General features: G+C 40.8%; 2 protein-coding genes across 2 annotated transcripts; one reads left to right on the forward strand and one right to left on the reverse strand.

Annotated features, from left to right (window-relative positions):
- Positions 1 to 409: 409 nt before the first annotated feature.
- Positions 410 to 8,040, reverse strand: LOC122869164 (enoyl-CoA delta isomerase 1, mitochondrial-like). Its single transcript, XM_044181872.1, has 7 exons — positions 7,885 to 8,040; positions 6,239 to 6,367; positions 5,764 to 5,891; positions 5,365 to 5,511; positions 4,989 to 5,110; positions 4,660 to 4,838; positions 410 to 913 (listed from the first exon to the last, which is right to left on the reverse strand). The coding sequence occupies exons 1-7, from the start codon at positions 7,925 to 7,927 to the stop codon at positions 747 to 749; spliced, it is 915 nt and encodes a 304-aa protein (XP_044037807.1). The 5' UTR covers positions 7,928 to 8,040; the 3' UTR covers positions 410 to 746.
- Positions 8,041 to 11,782: 3,742 nt separating this feature from the next.
- Positions 11,783 to 19,171, forward strand: LOC122869518 (growth hormone secretagogue receptor type 1-like). The gene is made up of 5 exons (XM_044182627.1): positions 11,783 to 11,918; positions 13,175 to 13,350; positions 14,601 to 15,393; positions 18,013 to 18,158; positions 18,969 to 19,171. Exons 1-5 carry the CDS (start codon positions 11,783 to 11,785, stop codon positions 19,146 to 19,148), a joined length of 1,431 nt encoding a protein of 476 aa, XP_044038562.1. The 3' UTR covers positions 19,149 to 19,171.
- The last annotated feature ends 1,466 nt before the right edge of the window (positions 19,172 to 20,637 follow it).

A 20,637-nucleotide genomic window follows, 5' to 3' on the forward strand; every position in this document is an offset into this window, starting at 1 on the left:
CAGAATCTGTAACTAATCTTTCTAATATTAATAACAAATTATCAGAGTTGGAGTCTGACACTCTAAATTTTTCTATAGGCTACATTTTAATCCTGACATTTAAAATTAAGCCACCCGTTTGAGTCATTGGTTCAGTTGTTTCAACATGAAAATGTGAGTGACTGCCATTAAATTGAACCGAGCTAGGCTATAATGTTAAACACTGAGTCAACTGAACTCAGGAATACTACTTCGTCCCATATAGGTATTAGCTTACAGTGACTTTATGAGGTAAACATTAATATTGCTGCTCTATATGAACAATGTGTAGTTATGTTTGATATATATATCACTTGTAATCCTGTTCTGAATTTACTATATATGTTTTATTTTATGTAAGGGATAATGATTTACACACTGTTACATACAACACAGTCAATCAGTGTTTATTTTTCTTAATGGCAGACAGTTGACTTCATGGACAAAAATAATACATTTTAGCGTTGAGTTTTGACTTTCATGTGGTTGTCTGTTCCTTGACACTGAATGTAATGTAGGCTACTGCACTTGGCCACCCCCACCGTGGCCACGTGACCACGAGGTAGCTTGGACACTGGTGAGAGAGGATCACAGTTTTATGGTACACATGGTTCTTTGCTGGTTGACACCAATGAACACATGACACTGAAGGCAGATGTGTTTTCAAAAAAAGTCCCTCTAATGCGTGTATATGTTTGTGTGTCATTTTATACGTTTCCCGCTCTCGTCTAGCCCTTTCTCTTTTTAAGACTCTCCAGATACATGCGGAGCGATTTCTGAATGGAGTCTTTGGTGATGAAGTTGACAAAGTGCTGGATGTCTGCCTCTCTGTTGGATGTGAGCTTGTCGATGGTTGGCTTCCTCATCATGGACTTGGTGATCTGTCTGGCGTGGTCTGTAAAGTGAACAGATGAACAGTTAGCTCACTCAGTCCAAAAGTGGAGTTAACAGACCTCCAGTGGCCTTAAAATTGATTCTGGGTGGTTCTCAGTGACTGGACTCAGTAAAATAATGAAATAAATATTTGCTATTATTTTATTGCCTGCATTTTGAGCAGGGACACAACTAATAAAGTACGTCAGGATTTTCTTTTTCTTTTTATTAAATAGGGGCCTGTTGTACTTTACAAGTTTAAAGTCTGTAGCACCTCTGACTACCTGCAACCACACCCAACAGTAATGTCATGGTGTACCCTGGTATACACTTCTACATCACCGCAGCAAGGTGACAACTTCTACAACTGAAGGTCAGCAAAAACAAAATTCATGCTTCAGTTACAGTCATGTATGCTGACTGTGTATAATATCACACTCATGTATATCTAATATTTCACCATTATAGGGTGAATCCTGCGAAAATATTGAACAAGCAGGAAAATAAAAAGGTGTAAATCGGTGGCCCCATTTTATACCTTTGCTATAAAATGAGTTGCTATTTTTTCCTCCAAGTAAACAGTACAGTACAGTAAGCCGTGCTTCTTTAAGTCAACAAGCCCAGCAGAAGAGTCTGAAGCGGATGTGGGCTGCACACATCCCGCTCTGTCCCGATAGCGAAAACCCGGAACAGTCGAGGAAACGTAGCCGCCATAGTCTGAACATAGATTACCTTGACCGCTGTCGAGAGAGACAGCGAGGGGAGTAGTGTTGTTAGCTAGTGCTAAACCAATTAGCAAGTCATGATGTAGCTAGAGCTTGTTAGCTAGTGACGCAGTCTGAGCAGCAATAGCCTAACAGTAAGCAGAAGTGTGCTATGCCATCAGGGCACCGGCGACACGAGGCCAAGCGAGCTGTATTGCTAGCAAGTGCTAAAGCAGATAGCAGATGCTAGCAAGACATGCTGTAGGCTAGACCCAACTAGTGTAGCCAGTGATGCAGCCTGGGCGACACTAGTTGGCCTAGCAGTTAGCAGAAGTGTTTGTTGTCAAAGAGGCAGCAGGAACTCCCTCACAGACGCGGCGGTCATCTTTCTTGTGATACGGTATCACGGCTAGTTAGCCACTGCCGCGTACCTCCCCATCGCTGGGCAGAGCGGAGGGAGCGAGCAGGCTGAAACAGGTAATGAGAAACTTCAGCAGCACTTCTAAGAGGGAAATCTCAGCGACACCGGAGGGTGACAAATGTTTCGCTGAGGGCTGTTTGTACTCAAGGTGGCTGAGTAAAAAAGGGTGGTGAACAGCGGGTGTTCTACAGTGTGTGGTTACAACCTCCTGATTTGGCGGTGAGTGCAAAGACCTCCACCTCTTAGGGTGCCAAGGTGGAGCCTCAATGGGGTTAACCAATATCGAAGTATAATCACACAGCTGTCAACACAGACTGCATAATGGCTTGCGCTATACGTGCATAACCATGACCCGTAAATTGTTATGCTTCAAGTCTATTTTCTTCTGTTTCACGCACATAACTACAGTGATTGTGTGTTGGGTTCTGAGCACTGCCAAAGCTAGGGTGACCTACACTCAGTACTGTGCCTGAACGCATCCTGTAAAGACACAGACAGAGGACTGAAGCTGCTGCTTTGCTAGCGTGCTGCTTTCAGCACAGAGCCTGTGCAGACATTGTGTAATCGAGCGACTGGTTCCTTAAAGGTTCAGAAGGTAACTTTTATAATATTTGCTGAAACTGTCACTATATTTTGAACAAAAACAACCAGTCAGAGCCAGAAGAAGTCTTTAACGCAGTGCTAATCACTGTTTGAGCATACGCTGCCCAGCACCCCCCCCCGCGCAAGCTCTCACAAGCTCAATATCTTCAGCGCGTGGCTTCAGCAGTTTTGCAAACACAATGGCTAAGAAACAATCACCAGCAATGAAAAAATTGCCCATCCTGTCCCGGCTCCACACGGAGCTTCAGGTTCATTATGTTCGATGCCATGGCGCTCGTATTGATGAGTGTCATGAAGACAAACAGTGGGGAATAACTTTTGAGGGGGGACAGTGGTGTGTGTGTGGTGTAATAGCCTCTCATCTTGCTGTTAGACGGCGTTACAGCTGCCTCCGAAGCCTGGGGCGCTCTGCCCTGGGGCCGCGAAGCACTGGAGGGGCGTTTTTGAGAAGATGAGTTGTGGCGAGATGGATTGGGGTCTTAGCGAGGCTCTTGCCGTGGAGAGCGAGTCCTATAAGGAATGAGGTTTTGCAGGGCAACCGGCTCCTTCTGCTGCCGTACGAACTTGTGGGTTTGGTGGGGATACGAGCAGCAGAGAGAGACGGAAGGTTTTGCATTGTACTGTATGTTCAACTGTTGCCTACTGCAGCTTTAAACATACACTCTATGCCTTAGATTTAACAAATAGTTTAACTTCAGACATCTGTCTAATATTTATTTGACCATCTTAAAGCCTCTATACAGTGGTGTGAAAAAGTGTTTGCCCCCTTCCTGATATCTTATTTTTTTTGCATGTTTGTCACACTTAAATGTTTCAGATCATCAAACAAATTTAAATATTAGTCAAAGATAACACAAGTAAGTGTTATTATTAAGGGAAAACAAAATCCAAACCTACATGGCCCAGTGTGAAATAGTGATTGCTCCCTAAACCTAATAACTGGTTGGGCCACCCTTAGTAGCAAGATCTGCTATCAAGCGTTTGCAATAACTTGCAATGAGTCTTTTACAGCGCTGTGGAGGAAGTTTGGCTCACTCATCTTTGCAGAATTGTTGTAATTCAGCCACATTGGACGGTGTTCGAGCATGAACTGCCTTTTTAAGGTCATGCCACAGCATCTCAGTAGGATTCAGGTCAGGACCCCACAACAACATCCAAAGAACTGCAGGCCTCACTTGCCTCAGTTAAGGTCGGTGTTCATGACTCCACCATAAGAAAGAGACTGGGCAGAAATGGCCTGCATGGCAGAGTTCCAAGACGAAAACCACTGCTGAGCAAAAAGAACATTAAGGCTCGTCTCATTTTTGCCAGAAAACATCTTGATGATGGGAAAATACTCTGTGGACTGACGAGACAAAAGTTTAACTTTTTGGAAGGTGTGTGTCCCATTACATCTGGCAAGTAACACCACATTTCAGAAAAAGAACATCATACCAACAGTAAAATATGGTGGTGGTAGTGTAATGATCTGGGGCTGTTTTTTGCCCAGTCTCTTTCTTATGGTAGAGTCATGAATACTGACCTTAACTGAGGCAAGTGAGGCCTGCAGTTCTTTAGATTCCAATGTGGCTGAATTACAACAATTCTGCAAAGATGAGTGGGCCAAACTTCCTCCACAGCGCTGTAAAAGACTCATTGCAAGTTAATGCAAACGCTTGATTGCAGTTGTTGCTGCTAAGGGTGGCCCAACCAGTTATTAGGTTTAGGGGTCAATCACTATTTCACACAGGGCCATGTAGGTTCGGATTTTTTTCCCTTAATAATAACAACCTTCATTTAAAAACTGCATTTTGTGTTTACTTGTGTTATCTTTGACTAATATTTAAATTTGTTTGATGATCTGAAACATTTAAGTGTGACAAACATGCAAAAAAATTAAGAAATCAGGAAGGGGGCAAACACTTTTTCACACCACTGTATGTAGGATTAGACATTTTCTGACTTTTGACTGACTTGAGGTAGCATCAACATGTATCCGACATGTGACTGTAAGACTGACAGACCTCCTGTTTTTAAGGTGCTATATAATGTGTAATGTACCTGGAATAGCCAACCACTTGGTCATGGTCTGTGTGGCTGTGGTGAGGACCTGGTCTTCAGGTACCAGCTGGTCTACCAGTCCTATCTTCAGGGCCTCTGAAGGGTTGTAGAGCAGCCCCAACTCCAGAGCTATCTCTGTGGTTCGGTGGCCCACTGTGTTCATCATGGTGTCCTTAAACCTGCAGAGAGCAGCAGTAACTGTTTACTACAGTCAACAATTACTTGTTAGTTGCTTGATTTACTGTACATACTAACACGATCATCATCATGAACATAACCACCACTGCCACCACACTGTCCTGGGTGTGGTCATACTTATAATTCCTTACCAAAAAGGTGCTACGATGCCGAGCTGCGTCTCATTAAGGCCGATGCTGTAACGAGGGTTGTCCGCCATTATCCTGTAGTCACATGTGATAGACATCAGACAGCCACCTGCAGGACTGGAACCCTGTGGAAGGAGTGACGAGGTAGGCTAAGGGGTAACCTGCAAGATGTTTGATTTTCATATTTTTCTGTTGTACTTCAACCACAGTGACTATCAGTGAATATGTGAACTACCAAGGTTTTTATTTTCTCCAATCAAAATACTGTCGCTGCAGTAAGTAAAAACTCATCGCTTCTTGTGTGATACAGGATGGTTACAGAGCCAGAACAGAGGTGTGTGCACACACATGAACATACACACAACAATGTTATACGTACATTGATTGCAGCTATAGTGACCATGTTGGAGCTATAGACTTTTAGCCACATCTCCTGAACTGCTCTCCAGAACTCTCCGCAGCGCTCTGGACTCTTGCCATACATCTCCATGATGTCCAGCCCAGCTGAGAACACCTTGGGTTGGCTCTGGATTGAAGCAAAACACACACACACACACACACACACACACACACACACACACAGGGTAAACTGTCAGCATTAAAAGTGCTAGGCACACTGATTAAATAACATTCTAAAACATTAAAGCGTATTTTCTACAACTACAAGAATTTCTATAATGCACTGAACTACCTTGTAATACAAACACAAAACCAAAAGACACATCTTAAACCTCCTGCACTAACGCTCTGCTGCTGTATCGATGAGGTTACACTGTACCGAGGTGATGATGAGGCCTCGGCAGCTCTTATCCATCTCCAGCTTCTCTACGCCGATGCAGAACTCTGTGAGGAAATCTAAACTGAGGCTGTTGACCGGCGGACTCTGCATGTGCATCACCGCCACACCTACAGAGAGACAGAGCAGCTGATCTTTTACCTGAAAACCTCTACAGATTCATCCCCAAATGAAATAACAAATAAAAACAAAAATGTACGCAAGCTGCCAAAAAAGAACAATTCTTCTTCAGCTGTGTTTGTATTACCCAACTTGCTGCTCTCCAGCCACCTGCTATGGGACAAGATTTTTTCAATACAAGAAACTTATGTGAATGCTGAAATCCATTCTCATGTCTGGATAATAAAACCCAGCACTTTTATGGGTTCCATGTGTGAAAGTGGGCTTTAAAATTAAAAAGAGAGAGAGACAGATCGATAAAAGAAAGAGAAAGAGACAGAGGGGGCAAAATCTTTACCTGTGCTTTGGTCAAAATCCACTTTGATTTTAGGCGAGGTGGAGTTGTTCCTCCGCTGAGTGACGAGGACAGGAGACACACACACTCTGCCATGACTGCTGCAGGAGATCCGCTGGGAAAGAAGAAGACCTGCGCGCGTGCACACACACACACACACACACACACACACACAGTGTAAGGAAGTCTGCAAATCAGAAAATGAAATCTAAAATAAACTACATTTAGTTATGTGCTTGTCAGGCTTCTAAAAATTAGAACAGTAGTAAGAGTAACCTTTAAGAGCAGTTCTTAAGTGACTACATGATTAATCACATGTATGTTCACAGCAGGAAAAGCCCTACATTTTACTAAGGTACCTCCTGGTAATTACTTATGTTTATCTGTATTTCTTCTTTCTTTGTTTTTGTCTCTTGCCTCGTCATGTCTCGTATGTGTCTTCCTGTTAAGCACTTGTCTTGCACTATTAATAATATATTAATAATAATAAAAGCGATTGCAAAAAAACCCATTTAAGCTCTGTTCGTGTTGTTTGCAACCTTATAAATGTAAAAAGAAAAGAAAAAAAGTGGTGTAACATCCTATCAAATGTTCAAATCAGACACAAATAATTGGCTAAAACGACCTTATTCTGAATCATACTGTACATTAGGGCTGCAACAAACAATTACTTTCATTATCAATTAATCTGCTGGTTGTTTTTTTGATTACTTGATTAATTGTTTGGTCAATAAAATGTGAAAAAAACAGTAAAAAAATATACATCGCAGCTTCCTAAAGCCAAAGCCAAAGACATTAAATTTCCAATGATATAAACAGAGAAAGGCAGCAAATCCGCACAATCGAGAAGCTGGAACCAGGGAATTTTTGGCATTTTTAACTGAAAAATGACTTAAATGATTAATCGATTGTTACAATAGTTGCTGATTCATTTTCTGTGTATTAACTAAACAAATAATCGATTAATCGAAGAATCATTGCAGCTCTACTATAAATAGCGCTTCAAATAATGTATTCATCATGACCAATGACATTATTTACAATAACTCCAAAACATATCTGAAAAGGTGTGTTCACCTCCACTTTCTTCTCTTAACAAACTTAAGAGACCTGGAGCTCTCTTAAATTTAAGAGCATTTTTAAAAGCTGCATCATAGTCATGGGACACAAATCAGTTTGGCAACTCATTAGTCTGTAGCTAATGTTAACTACATGCATTTGCCTGGCCATTAAATCCACATTACATATACAATCATCCCCAGATGATCTCTGTTTGGCGAGCCACTCTTTAACTTGTGATATTTCTAGTTAACATGTAATACGTGAGAGGCACATACTGGGGTTGGTCTGGAAAACTCGTTTACGCTTTCTTTTGTTAATATCAAACTAGCTATAACCTGACATGCTGAAATAATCAGAGGAAAGTGTAGGTGCACGAGCTGATATAAACTTTAAAAGTTTATGTAACGTTATGACCGCTGGTAGCTAAAGTTAAGAGTCCAGCAGTGTCCCGTGACCTTTGGTCCAGTTTCTGTAGGGCACAGCTGGCGGCGAGATTTATATATTTAAGAAATTGCGTTAGAATGACCAAAAATCGATGCATACAATCATATCGCCTCTTCACAATGTGCCTACACACAGAGACATACTTGATAAACCGCACTTGTTCCTCAATGCAGCTCTCAATGCCATTTTGTTTTGCTCCGACGACGGCTGATGTTTAGGAGACAGCGGATTGATACTTCCGCGGTGGCAAGGCTGGACCAATCCGAAGGCGTGCGCTTTACCGCCACCTTCTGCTTCGGAGTGCGGACCGGAACAGGGGACTCCCTGCTGCCAAACTGATTTTTGTCCTTCCCAGGTTGCCACCCTCCTCCCGTCCAATCGCGACAATATTGTTCATTCTTTAAATAAATCCTTTCATTCTTACTCGGTGATGTTTTTCTGCAAAACCAAATGTAATTGAAATTTTTAAAATAAGTACATTGTATCTGTGTGGAATCATCATTTGCATGTGAAATTAACAGCAATCCAATACATTTCTGACATATAAATATATAAATAGAAAAGTGGCTGAAATGGATGCAAAAAGCAAACTAAACTGGAGCAGGAAAGAAATTCTGCTGCCGGGAGATAAGAAACATTAGAGAATAATAAGACTAATAAAGACAATTTAGTAGCACATTGACAAATTAGACAATGAAGATGTATGGAAAGTGATCGCAAACAATATATATATATAGGAAATATATAAAATATACATTTAAGCTCTATTTGTGTTGTTTGCAACCTTATAAATGCAAGAAAAAAGAAAAGAAAAAAAGTGGTGTAACATCCTATCAAATGTTCAAATCAAACACAAATAACTGGCTAAAACGACCTTATTCTGAATCATACTGTACATTAGGGCTGCAACAAACAATTATTTTTATTATCAATTTATCTGCAGATTATTTTCATGATTACTTGATTAATCGTTTGTTCTATAAAATGTGAAAAAATAGTGGAAACTATCCATTGACTGAAAAATGACTTAAATGATTCATCGATTGTTAAAATAGTTGCTGATTAATTTTCTGTCGATTAACTAATCAAATAATCGACTAATCGTTCCGGCTCTACTGTACATATCGCTTCAGATAATGTTCCTGTTGTAACTATTCATCATGACCAATGACATTATTTACAATAACTCCAAAACATGCCTGAAAAGGTGTGTGTTCATCTCGAATTTCTTCTCAACCAATTTAAGAGACCTGGAGATCTTGTACATTTAGGAACATTGATTAGACCACAATCAAACTGCCTCTTCACAGTGTGCTGCCAACACATAGTTCCTCAATGCAGCTCTCAATGCCATTTTGTCTTGCTCAGCCCATGGATGGAGACAGCCAACTGTTGCTTCTTCAATGGCAAGACTGGATGATATATACATCCACAGAGTGCTGCAGGGAGGACGTATTTTTGTTGGCCAACACGGAAGTTAGCACCGCCCGGGTTCCCTCCACAAAAAAACCAACGGGATATATCCATTGGATTTTGGATGATTGCAGAAAATAAGCTCTGTGGCAAACTAAAGTTTATGATACTTACACGTTTTGTTCAGCAAGATAATCTTCACAAATGAACACCACTGTTACGAACGTTAGCTTTTTACGAACTACACCACGGTCGCATGACTTCACCGTCTTCACCACTAACTTTCCAACCACAGTGTACGATTCCAACTTGTAATTTGTTTTTTGTGTGCTTAATATAGAGTAAAATGAATCAGCTGTTATTAATATTACCTTCAGCCAAAGTTTTATGGGGAGGAGACTTTAATACAGTTATGGGTGAAAACATGGATAGTTGGCTTCCCAAGGATAGAGTAACGCGTGAATTAGGAAATATATGTGGTAGGATGGACATCATTGATATCTGGAGACACAGACACTTAAAACCAAAGAATATATACTTGGAGTAATAAGGAGAGATCTCAGCAATCCCACATAGACTTCTGGTTGGCCTCCTCAGACACAGAAGATAAGGTGGATTTAGTTTCAGTTCAGTTCAATTTTATTTATATAGCGCCAATTCATAACAGAAGATATCTCATTACACTTTTCCTATAGAGCAGGTCTAGACCGTACTCTTTATAATATTATTTACAGAGACCCAAGAGTTCAGTGGTAATAGAACCCACAGTTTTCACAGATCATAAGGCTGTTTGAATTAAAGTCAATATGGGATCGATTAGACATAACTTTAACAGAGATTACTGGAAATTAAATTAACTTAAACACTATTACAAAATAACAAATTTAATAAATGAAACCCAAACAATAACTGACAAATATTGGAGACAAGCAAATTTACTAAACAATTTTGGAAAATGTTGGGATACAATGAAATATGAAATTAGAAATTTACCATATCATTTGGGAAACGGATTGCTAAAGCAAACAAAGAAAGAGAATCCCAAATAATTACAAAAAAAAAGCTGAGAGAACTGTCATATCTACAACTTGAACTGGACAAAATATATGAGAAAAAGGCCAGCGGTGCCTTTGACAGGTGTAGAAGTGGTTAGAACATGTGAAAATGTTTTTAATTTAGAAAAGAAAAACTATGAGCTATCTTCCCTCTGTAAACTTAAAATGAATAATCTAGTATGCAAAGATGAAGATGTAGCTAATTTCTATCAGAAGTTATATGCTACTGATTCTGAAAAAATGATTAAAGATAATAAATCTCCTGGGAATGACGGGTTGATAAGTGGATTTTCTAGTCTTTATTAGGACTTTAGCTCCATCTTTAGTGACCTGGTTCGAAGCAGCTGTAGAAAAAGGAGAATTATTATAAAATTGATCCCTAAACCAAAACAAGATCAACTATTGAGAATTGGAGACCATTTAGTCTGTTAAATAACGATAAAAAAGATATTTGCATTGGTCTTTGCTAAAAGACTAAAATTAGGACTGGATGATATTATTGATGAAGAACAATTGGATTTATGCCAGGAAGAAATACATGTATTTATTATGTATGTATTTATTATATCATTTATTATGACATGGAAATTAGTTAGCAAGGTGAAAAAGTAATGAAAAAGTCATTTTATAGGAATTTGATAAACGGGATAAATTGGCGTGTTGGTGAACATCTCTTCCTACAATGTGGCATGATGTAAAACAGCCTAAATGTGCGGAGAGGAAGAGAGAGAAAGCGATAAGAGGGGAGAGTGAGTGAGGGGAGAGATAGATCACAGGTGTCAGTCATGGCCAAAGCACAAGTGTGCGACCGCAGCAGAGAGATACACCAGGCCCTGAGGCTCCTCTCAGTCAGTGAGTATATTATTTTACCAAGTTAAAGTTCACATGTGCTTTTGTGTTTATGTGTGTGTGTATGCGTTGTGTGTGTCCAGGTGCTTTTTCTTTTTTTGTAGCTCTAAACACTAATGTACAGTTTGTACAGACTGTTTTGTGGGGTGGATGCAAAAATGATTTGAAGTTGACTTTTTAATTGGTTCAATTTCATTGGTATTGATGGTTTCACTGATAAAAGATAATAACAAATGGACCTTTACTGTGTTGATATTGAAGGTGTGTGCCTCCATATGTTTACAGCCGTTTTCTCTGTGTTAATAAAGGTTGATCTTTTAGGGATTTGGAACTGCTGAGTCCAGGGTGGACAGATGTAAACACTGGCATGTAGTGTTGATTTAAACACTGAGTTTAACTGTCTCAAAGTACACGTCCTCTATGCATGTGTAACTGCATGTGTGCTTATTCATATATATAGAACACAGTATATTGCAGGCTTTTGTATGTGTGATTTCTTGTAAATGTGTTCATACTTGTTTTTTTTCTTTTGTTCTGACTAGACAGCAATTTTCCACTTTTCCACCCTGACCATCCCCTTCTGTGTTAGCTGTAATCGAGCTTCATAGGAAATCCATCTGTGTGCGTCACCTCTGCGCCCTGTAACCTGGGGGACACACACACACCTCTCCCCCGCCGCTTTCTCCGCATTCACTTCTTCTGTCCAACCCCACCCTGCTTCATCATGGATCTTATGGAGTTCGGAGACATGGGCAGCGGCTGTGAAGATGAGAACTTTGGCCTCGCATCGGGCTTCCCGGACGACTGCTCGAACCAAGAGTGCCAGTTGGAGGAACCGATGTTTGGACTGATTGAGTTAGGTGGGTAAAAGCAATAGTTAATAAGTATAATTGCATAATGTTTTGTTAATGGAAATTGAAAGCTGCACCAGGCAAGATTTTGGAGGTAAAAAAACAAAACAAACAAAACAAAAACATAAATCACAAAGCTACAACTAATATAGTCTCCCCTTTGACTTTGACCTTTATCTCGTTTGACTGAAGGAAATTGTGGTGTCTGGACAGTACAATTCAGAACCCTCCACCATTAGATCTTTTCCCTATTTCCTTTGATATTAAAGGAATAGTTCAATATTTTGCTTATTTGCTTTCTTGCTGAGAGTTCGATGAGAAGATCGATACCACTCCCCTGATCTGTACAGTAAACATGAAGCTACCACCAGCAGCTGGTTAGCTTAGCTTGGCATTAAAGGCCCTGAAAACCTTTTTTTTTTCACTCGGCTTCACACACTGAAGTGATGGGGTCCTACATGAACACACAATTTTATGCCACAGTTTTGGTTATTTCACAGTTTTCCTGTATTTTTGGTTTTCTAACTGGTTTGAAGTGAGCAGGGCTCAGTTGGAAAACAGTAGCGTCACATACTTCTATGCACCAACCAGGACCTAGCAGTTTATGCATTTTGCCTTTGTTTGACAGTCAGTGTAGAGACAGACAGGAAATATGGGAAGAGAGAGAGGGAATCAAACTGTGGACGTTGTGTGGCATGCGCCTTAACCATGAGGCTACCAGGGCGCACAGGCAGGAGGTCTTTGCTTATGTTGCCAGGCAACTGTCAATCAAATCTCATCAAACCACACCTACACAGTCATGATAAAGCAGATTTGTTTTTTGGTTTGGCACATAACCCTGTCTAAAATCACAACATGTCGTTTATGCTCTTCGGTTTTCTCAGATATAACATGTTAATTAATGAGCTTTAGAGGTGCTGCTATGGAATTTTTTTCAACCTTTTGACAGAGCCAGGTTAGCTGTTTCCCCCTGTTTCCAGTCTTTGTGCTAAGCTAAGCTAACTGGCTGCTGGCAGTAGCTTCATATTTACCGTACAATGAGTGTTATCAATCCTCTCATCTAACTCTCAGCAAGAAAACAAAAAAGCATATTTCCCCAAATGCCAAAACTATTCCTTTAAATGTTCAGCGGTTAGCTGTTCTACTAATTGTGCATGATGCAGTAAAATTCATTCTTCATTTTCCATTCATGGCTGACAATGTGTACAGTTCTGAAATAAATACAAAGTGGTTCTGATAAAACATGTCAATATTTCATATTCTAGTGTGTGTGACTATCATTTACATTCCACTGATGCTCTTCGGCCTTCTGGGAAATATACTAACAATTCTGGTGGTTTGGCTCCGACCTCACATGAGAAGCTCTACCTACCTCTACCTGAGCAGCATGGCTGTTAGTGATCTGTTGATACTCCTGCTGCTACCTTTGGATCTGTATAAGGTACACGCACACACATACACAAGATGTACCTTTTTTATGCATGCATGTTATGGCGATATACAGTATGATCTGACTAGATACTGATATTTTGGCTCAAGGTGCAGTCACAGCAGAAATGGCAGACTACTGATGCATTTGCTTCCTTTTGGCAATTGTGTTCCAATAGTGGTTTTAACAAGCCCTCAGTGCCTTTCCCTCAGGGGAATCCCTGCTGCCAAATTAAGTTTTCTTCTATTACACTCGATGGTCATGTCATACCCAGAGAGCTCTTAAATCATTTCCTCTGCACAATCGCAATGGAAGATGAAATGATACAGTATGTGTGCGTAAATAAACAATATTTTATGGTTTAAGAATTATTGTTAAAATCTGCAGTTCTTTTTACCTCAACTGTTATTTTGGCCAAACCAATCAGTGACTGATGTATCCGTCCCGTCAATATAATTTTCAGTTGACATAAAAGCCGTGGTAGCGGCTGCTTAGAGCAGTTAACTTTGAGAGTAGAGAGAGTTGTGATTTCTGTGAGTATTTCTGTAAGTGATTCTATACAGCTGCGTCAAACTCATCCATGCTTGTCGCCATTTTTGTAGTAATTTTTCTGGCACAGGAAATCAACGTCCCTCTTCTTAATCCCACTCACAAAGCTATGATTGTTCTTCCAACTAGACGTCAAGCTATTTCACTGAATAAGTGAGAACTTTGACCCGCTGGTGAGGCTAGAGGAAAAGTTGGAGGATGACCAAAGTGTTTGGAGTTTATCCTCTGGAGACATTGAATATCTGTCACTAATTTCTGGACCAAAGTGGTTGACCGACTGACTGACTAACACTGCAATCCCTAGAGCCACGCTGCTAGTGTGGCTATAAAAGGTGTATTATTCAGAATGATAATGTAAGCTAGGCAGTCATGCTAGTTTTAGTGGCTACACAGAGTGTGTGTTTTGCCCTGCTAGTTCTGTTCAGACCACATGTTCCCTGCCATGTTCTTACCTTCGTGGAAATCCATTTCAGTTGGCACCTGTCTAGATGCCCTGCATCATCCTTCTTCCTCTTTGGTTGACAAAACATCACAATTCTTGTCTGAAACATGTTGTTACTCCAAATGCAGCATTCAAGATTGGTTTGTAAACTGAGAATGGGCCCTTTAAACAAGGTCGGTGCACACCTGAGTGTGACAGCTGTTTAGTCATGAAGTGGAATAAAGGTGAAAATGAAGATGTCGTCAGGGTACAATTGTTCTGTCTCTTCCAGCTCTGGAGGCCCAGGCCCTGGCCCTTAGGAGACCTTGCCTGTAAGATGACGATGTTCCTCTCAGAGTGCTGCACCTTCTGCACCATCCTCCATATCACCTTCCTCTCCCTGGAGAGGTACCTGGCGGTCTGCTGGCCAATTACAGCCAAGACACTCGTGACACGGCGCAGAACCAGGGCTCTCATTGGCTGCCTCTGGCTGGGTGCAGCCGTCAGTGCAGCACCGGTGTTGGTCATGGTTGGAGTGGAGGAAGTTGGGGGAGAGGAGCTAGGGCTCAGCGGATGGAGGGAGGATGGAGGGTGGACGGGCAGGGAAGGAGAACAGGGAGGATTTATGATAGGTGGAGGGGAAAGAGGAAGTGGACACATGGCCCTGATGGATAGAGGATTAGAGGGAATAAAGTGGGACGAAAAAGAGAAAAAGGGATGGGGTGAGAGAGTTGGGGAGTTAAAATTGTTTGGAGAGAAAGAAGAGAGAAAACTGGAAATAGGAGAAAGAGATGAGAGGAAACAAGGAGATGGAGGAAAAATGAAAGTTGAAAAACAAGCAGATGAGGGAGGAGGTGAAGAAGAAGGTGTTGATGGAGGTGAGATTGACAAGAGAGAGTGCCGCTGCACGCACTACGCCGTCTCCTCTGGCCTGTTGTCGGCCATGATGATTCTCTCCAACTTGTACTTCCTGGTACCCCTCTGCATCCTGGGACTGGTCTACAGCCTGATTGGACGGACACTGTGGCTCCGTCCACAAAGCAGCCGTAGAGACCAGAGTCACCGGCACACTGTCAAAATGCTGGGTGAGAAACACACACTCGCCACCACACACCCTCAGGCACTTTCTTTAGAAAGAGAGATTAGGTTTTACTAATTATTTACACTAACCACGTTAACTGAACTAACTGACGAACAGTAGAGGCTGGCGATTAATGATTCTGTTGGATGTTTGTCCCAACGGGTATAGCTACGATGACTGAGTGGACCCCATACTTCACTACTGTACAACACAATGGGCTGGATGACACTCAAATATTTTAAGCCAAATTTTAATTGGATTTTGGAAATTATAAAATGTTCTCTTAATTGCATTTAGAGCTCTTTGAGCTTTTTCTTTTAGTGCATTCACTGCCATGTTGAAACTCCCTGATGCTGTTATGGTTATACCAAGGTAGGTATAACTCATACTGTGTTCAATGATATGATTATTAATGGTAAACTGGTATTTGTTCTCCTGACATCTAGGGCGTTTTTGAAAAATCACAACATTAGTTTTCTTCATATTTACTGCCAGGGCCGAGTTCTGACTGTACTTTTCTACTATGTCCAGCTGTTGCTGTAGTCCTTGTTCAGTAGGAGACAGTAAAACAAGGTCATCAGCGTAAAACAGAGACTTCACCTCTCTATCTAGGAGGGAGAGGCCAGGAGCAGCACACTGATCCAACTGTACTGCGAGTTCATTTATATTCACATTAAATAAAGTCGGGCTTATATTGCAGCCCTGACGAACACCTCTTCTCTGGGGGAAGAATTCAGTTTGTTTGTCTTCAATTTTACCAGCACACCTATTTTCCAAATACATTGATTTAACCAGATCATACATTTTGGCCCCTACACCACAATGTAAAGGTTTGTAATAGAGCCCTTCATGCCAAATAGAGTTGAAAGCTTTCTTGAAGTCAATAAAACAAGTGAATATCTTACCTTTTTTTTGGTGTACATGTTTGTTAATTCAAGTCTGAAGGGTATATATATGGTCAGTTGTGCGGTGTTTTGGGAGAAAGCCAATTAGATTTTTACTCAAGATGGAGTGTTCTTCAAGGAAAACTATTATTTTACTTAGAATACTACAGAATAGTTTACCTGGACAACTGCTGACACAGATGCCACGGTAGTCACTAGGGTCTGATTTGTCCCCACTCTTATGAATGGGGTTGGAGAGACTTTGTCTGTGTGGTCAGTTCTTCCCAAGTAACTGGGAAATCAAGGGGGTTTTGGTTGTCTTTAATTGTTTGGAGTTTTTCTTTTATAATACAGTGATCTAAATTAATTAGATTTATTGGTATGTCTTTGTACAGATTTTCAAAATGTGCTCTCCAGATGTCACCATTTTGGATGGGTAGTGCTTGTGGTTGCTTTGTGTTGAAGTTACTACTAGCCCTACTAGCAATGTTTGTTTTGACTCCGGCTAGACTGTTACATTTACTCTATAATAACTGAATCAGAGAAGCAAACACACTCCATCCAACAGCTCAGCTTGGCTACTTAATCTAACTCTCTCTTTTCTCATCAAGCAGAAGGATCTTTTAGATCGATCGAGTGCGATAGCTTGATCAGGGATGTCGTGGTGGATCCAGGTCTCTGTAAGATGTGGGCACAGTGGCAACAGTCTTTAATTTCCCATTGCTGGGCTAGCCTGAGTGCCATTTCGTCTATTCCATTTTCCTGCGACATTAGCCAGGAGTAGGCTGGGTAGCGGAGCAGCCTCAGGTCCAAATTGGGTTAGCTTAGTTCTTATCCCGGCTTTGAAGGAGTTTATAGGAGCTACTGGCCGCCGTATCTGCACGCACTGGTGGCTTGTTGCACGTGCCCCCTTCTATGGACCAGCGGCCACTGCTGACAAAACTAACGTTAGCCTACTAAGACATGAACCGTTTAAATTGAAACGTGAAAGAGGTAATATGGAATATGGTAAACACATCTGACCTGACACTTTCAAAATGGTGTTTAATGTTAATGTAAACTGGGAATATTTAAAAAAATTACTTAATGATAAACCTGAAGTTGCAAGAGGTTATGCCAATAATGTTAGACACAATTACCAAATAAAGTTGGTTAGGTTAGCATAATTGGATATATTTTAAACTTTGTGAATACTACTTTTTCACACAACACATGCATATATAAACAAACAAGGTAATAACTACACTTACAAAGGATTGACACTTAAGTTTAATATATCATTTGCCCCCCTAAAACTGTTATGTAACTGTTGAAGTTATGTTAGCTTATGTTGTTATGCTATGCTATTAGGCAGCTCATGATGCTACAGTGACTTCCCGTTTAAATAGCTGATTGCTTTTGATTGGACGACACTACAGAAGTTGCCTAGCAACAAGTTTAGACATCATAACGTCTTGACTAGCTAAGACATTTATTTAGTTTTAAGTTTTAATGGTCTGATTTAGTAAATCACTAGTCTGAAACCAGCTAGTACTTACTAAAAATTTAGGAAGGATTTAGGAATAGTTGGTGCAGCCCAATCCAGGACGGTATTTTGAGACTACTTAATTACAGGGGTCGCATCTGGGTTTATTAATGTAAGGGACAACTTTCACCACCTTTGCTCCAGGTATTAATGATTCTAATGTCTTCCCTCTTTTTCTCCCCACCCTGCCCCTCTGCCTCTTCACCTTCTCCAGGAGTGATTGTCCTGGCGTTTGTCCTGTGCTGGCTACCCTTCCATGTGGGTCGGACCATTTTCTCTCTTTCTCTGGGCACCGGTTCGGACAGACAGGAAACATACACGGACACAAACTCACACTTAGACATTAACTCTCTCTCTGATGTCAGCATTGAGAGAAATATCAATATACACACTGTTCCTAAACCCATTAGCCACTCAGGTTCAGACACGCACTTCCAAACCCCCTCCAAGACTGGGAAGATGACTGCACACACTCACACAGAGAGAGATGAAATATTCTGTGACATCTGTTCAAAGACCAAAGTCAAAATCAACACACACACTGATGTAGACACACACTTGGCACACACAGATACTGAGACACACACTGACATGGGCACACAATCTGATGATATAAGCACAGACAAACACTTATATTCTCGTGTTATATCACACACCAGAGGGCAACACATAAACACTGACACGAGCACACATAATCTGGATCCTAGTATTGAAACGTATACACATACAACAACACATACGGAAACACACAATGGTACAACACGTGTTGACACACAACTGGGCAGATTTACAGACATTAGAGACACAAACAATCAAATGCAAAACAGCACAAACACCACTACACATAATGACACACACAAAACAACACATTTTATTACACAAGTATCACATTCACATAATAGTTTCCATACTGACACACGCACCGACACACACACCAACAGGCCAAGCTGTCCATATGTACGCACACTCACTAACATGCAAAACAGGACACTCATTTGCATAAACTCACAAAATGACACACCTAAACACACACCTCCCACTGCAGGCACAAACACATACGCTGTGACACCCACCGACCTATATGATTATAATACACACAATGACACATGCCTCAACAATACATTCACACACCCTGACACACACTTGTATTTTTTATACTATCTGTCTCAGTATTTCAATCTGGTGTCCTCTGTCCTCTTCTACCTCAGTGCTGCTGTCAATCCTTTACTGTACAACCTAATGTCTGCCAGATACAGACACGCTGTACACAGCCTCATACACACACACCCTCACACACAGTCTCACCGCCTGCGCACAGTCACGGCACGGCACTCCACGACCACTTTGTAAGGGAAAATACTGTACGCGCATAAATAGACGCACACACTGCATGCAAAAAAGGGAAAGAATCAAGCAAACACATTGCTGCCTCTGTTTAAACCTTAATTGCTTTTCAATTAAACAATGTCTTGGTAATGGTAAAATGTATTGTGGTCATTAGTGGTACTGCAAAGGCCATGATCATATAAATGACCATAGCATATTGACATAAATAATTAAAGACCTTGATGTATAGATAAAAAAAGGGCATTTTTATGTTTCTCAATTATTTGAAGCTTTCCTGCTGTGTTTACCAACATTACTGTAATGTATGTAATGTAAACAGCACCAGAAAATATGAAGAACTATTAGTTTTTTAATACAGTTCCTCAATCTATCACAAGACCTGTGAATTAAGTTGGAACCATAGACTGTATAAAAGAAGTGGACGTAGCCACCGTGACGTCATCCACGGGTTTGTGGGCTTCCGTTTTGAAGCCTTGAGTTTGGCATTTTGGCCGTCGCCATCTTGGTTTTTGAGAGCAAGAAGTGACCATATTTGGACGAGAGGGTGGCGCTAGCTAGCTTGGTTAGCAAAGTGCGTCCGTAATTCACGTTAACTGTGATATTAATTGGGATGCTAATTTTGGCTAGTGAAAAACAAAATGTACTTACTGGAAAAACAGCCGACTTTTAGTGCAATGTGTCTTTTGGTACAACTGAACATTTTTTTAGGCCACCAAAATGTTACAATTAACTTTCATGAACTGAAAACACACTGTGAAAGGGTCAAAGACGAAAACACAGACAGCACCCAAAAACAAGTTCACGGCTAGTTAAATGTACACAGCGCAGTGGATACGTATAGATCTGATTGAGAGGTCGCTGTGGTAGCGACTTGTCAATCACAAGGTAGCCATGCCCCTAAGCATACCCTGCTTTATCGTCTATTTTACTCTAAATGGGACCATAATTTACTAAATGAACATCATTCTGTATTGAAGAAGACTTGAAACTAGTGATTGAGACCATGAACTCATTAGGAAACAAATCAAGGTTATAAATCAAGTGAGAAAGGGGGTCATTTTCTCATAGACAAATATAATTGGACTTCTTTTTGCAACCAGTGGAGTCGCCCCCTGCTGGCCATTAGAAATAATGCAGCTTTAAGGCACTTCCGCATTGGCTTCACTTTTCAGACCCGGAGGTTGCCACTTGGTTGGAACAGCAGGTTGGAATCTTCCATTTTGAATTTTGATAGTATAGGGCTACCCTGTTATTTATATTTGGACCATAGATCATGCCTCTAAATCCCAGCAGCCATTTTGACTTGTCAAACACAAGTGTAACCAATAACATTAATAATGGCTGGATTCCATTTTGTTTAATTCTACTTCAGTTTCGGGTTCCTGGTATTGTGCATGCTGTTCTCACTGTCACACTGTCATGGCTTACTGGGCAGTCACGCATTTCTTAGTAATGTGACTACTTTTTTCAGTAGCGTGGTGTAAGAGATTAC

The sequence above is a fragment of the Siniperca chuatsi genome, linkage group LG21 (assembly GCF_020085105.1).
Source record: "Siniperca chuatsi isolate FFG_IHB_CAS linkage group LG21, ASM2008510v1, whole genome shotgun sequence".
Taxonomy (NCBI): Eukaryota; Metazoa; Chordata; class Actinopteri; order Centrarchiformes; family Sinipercidae; genus Siniperca; species Siniperca chuatsi.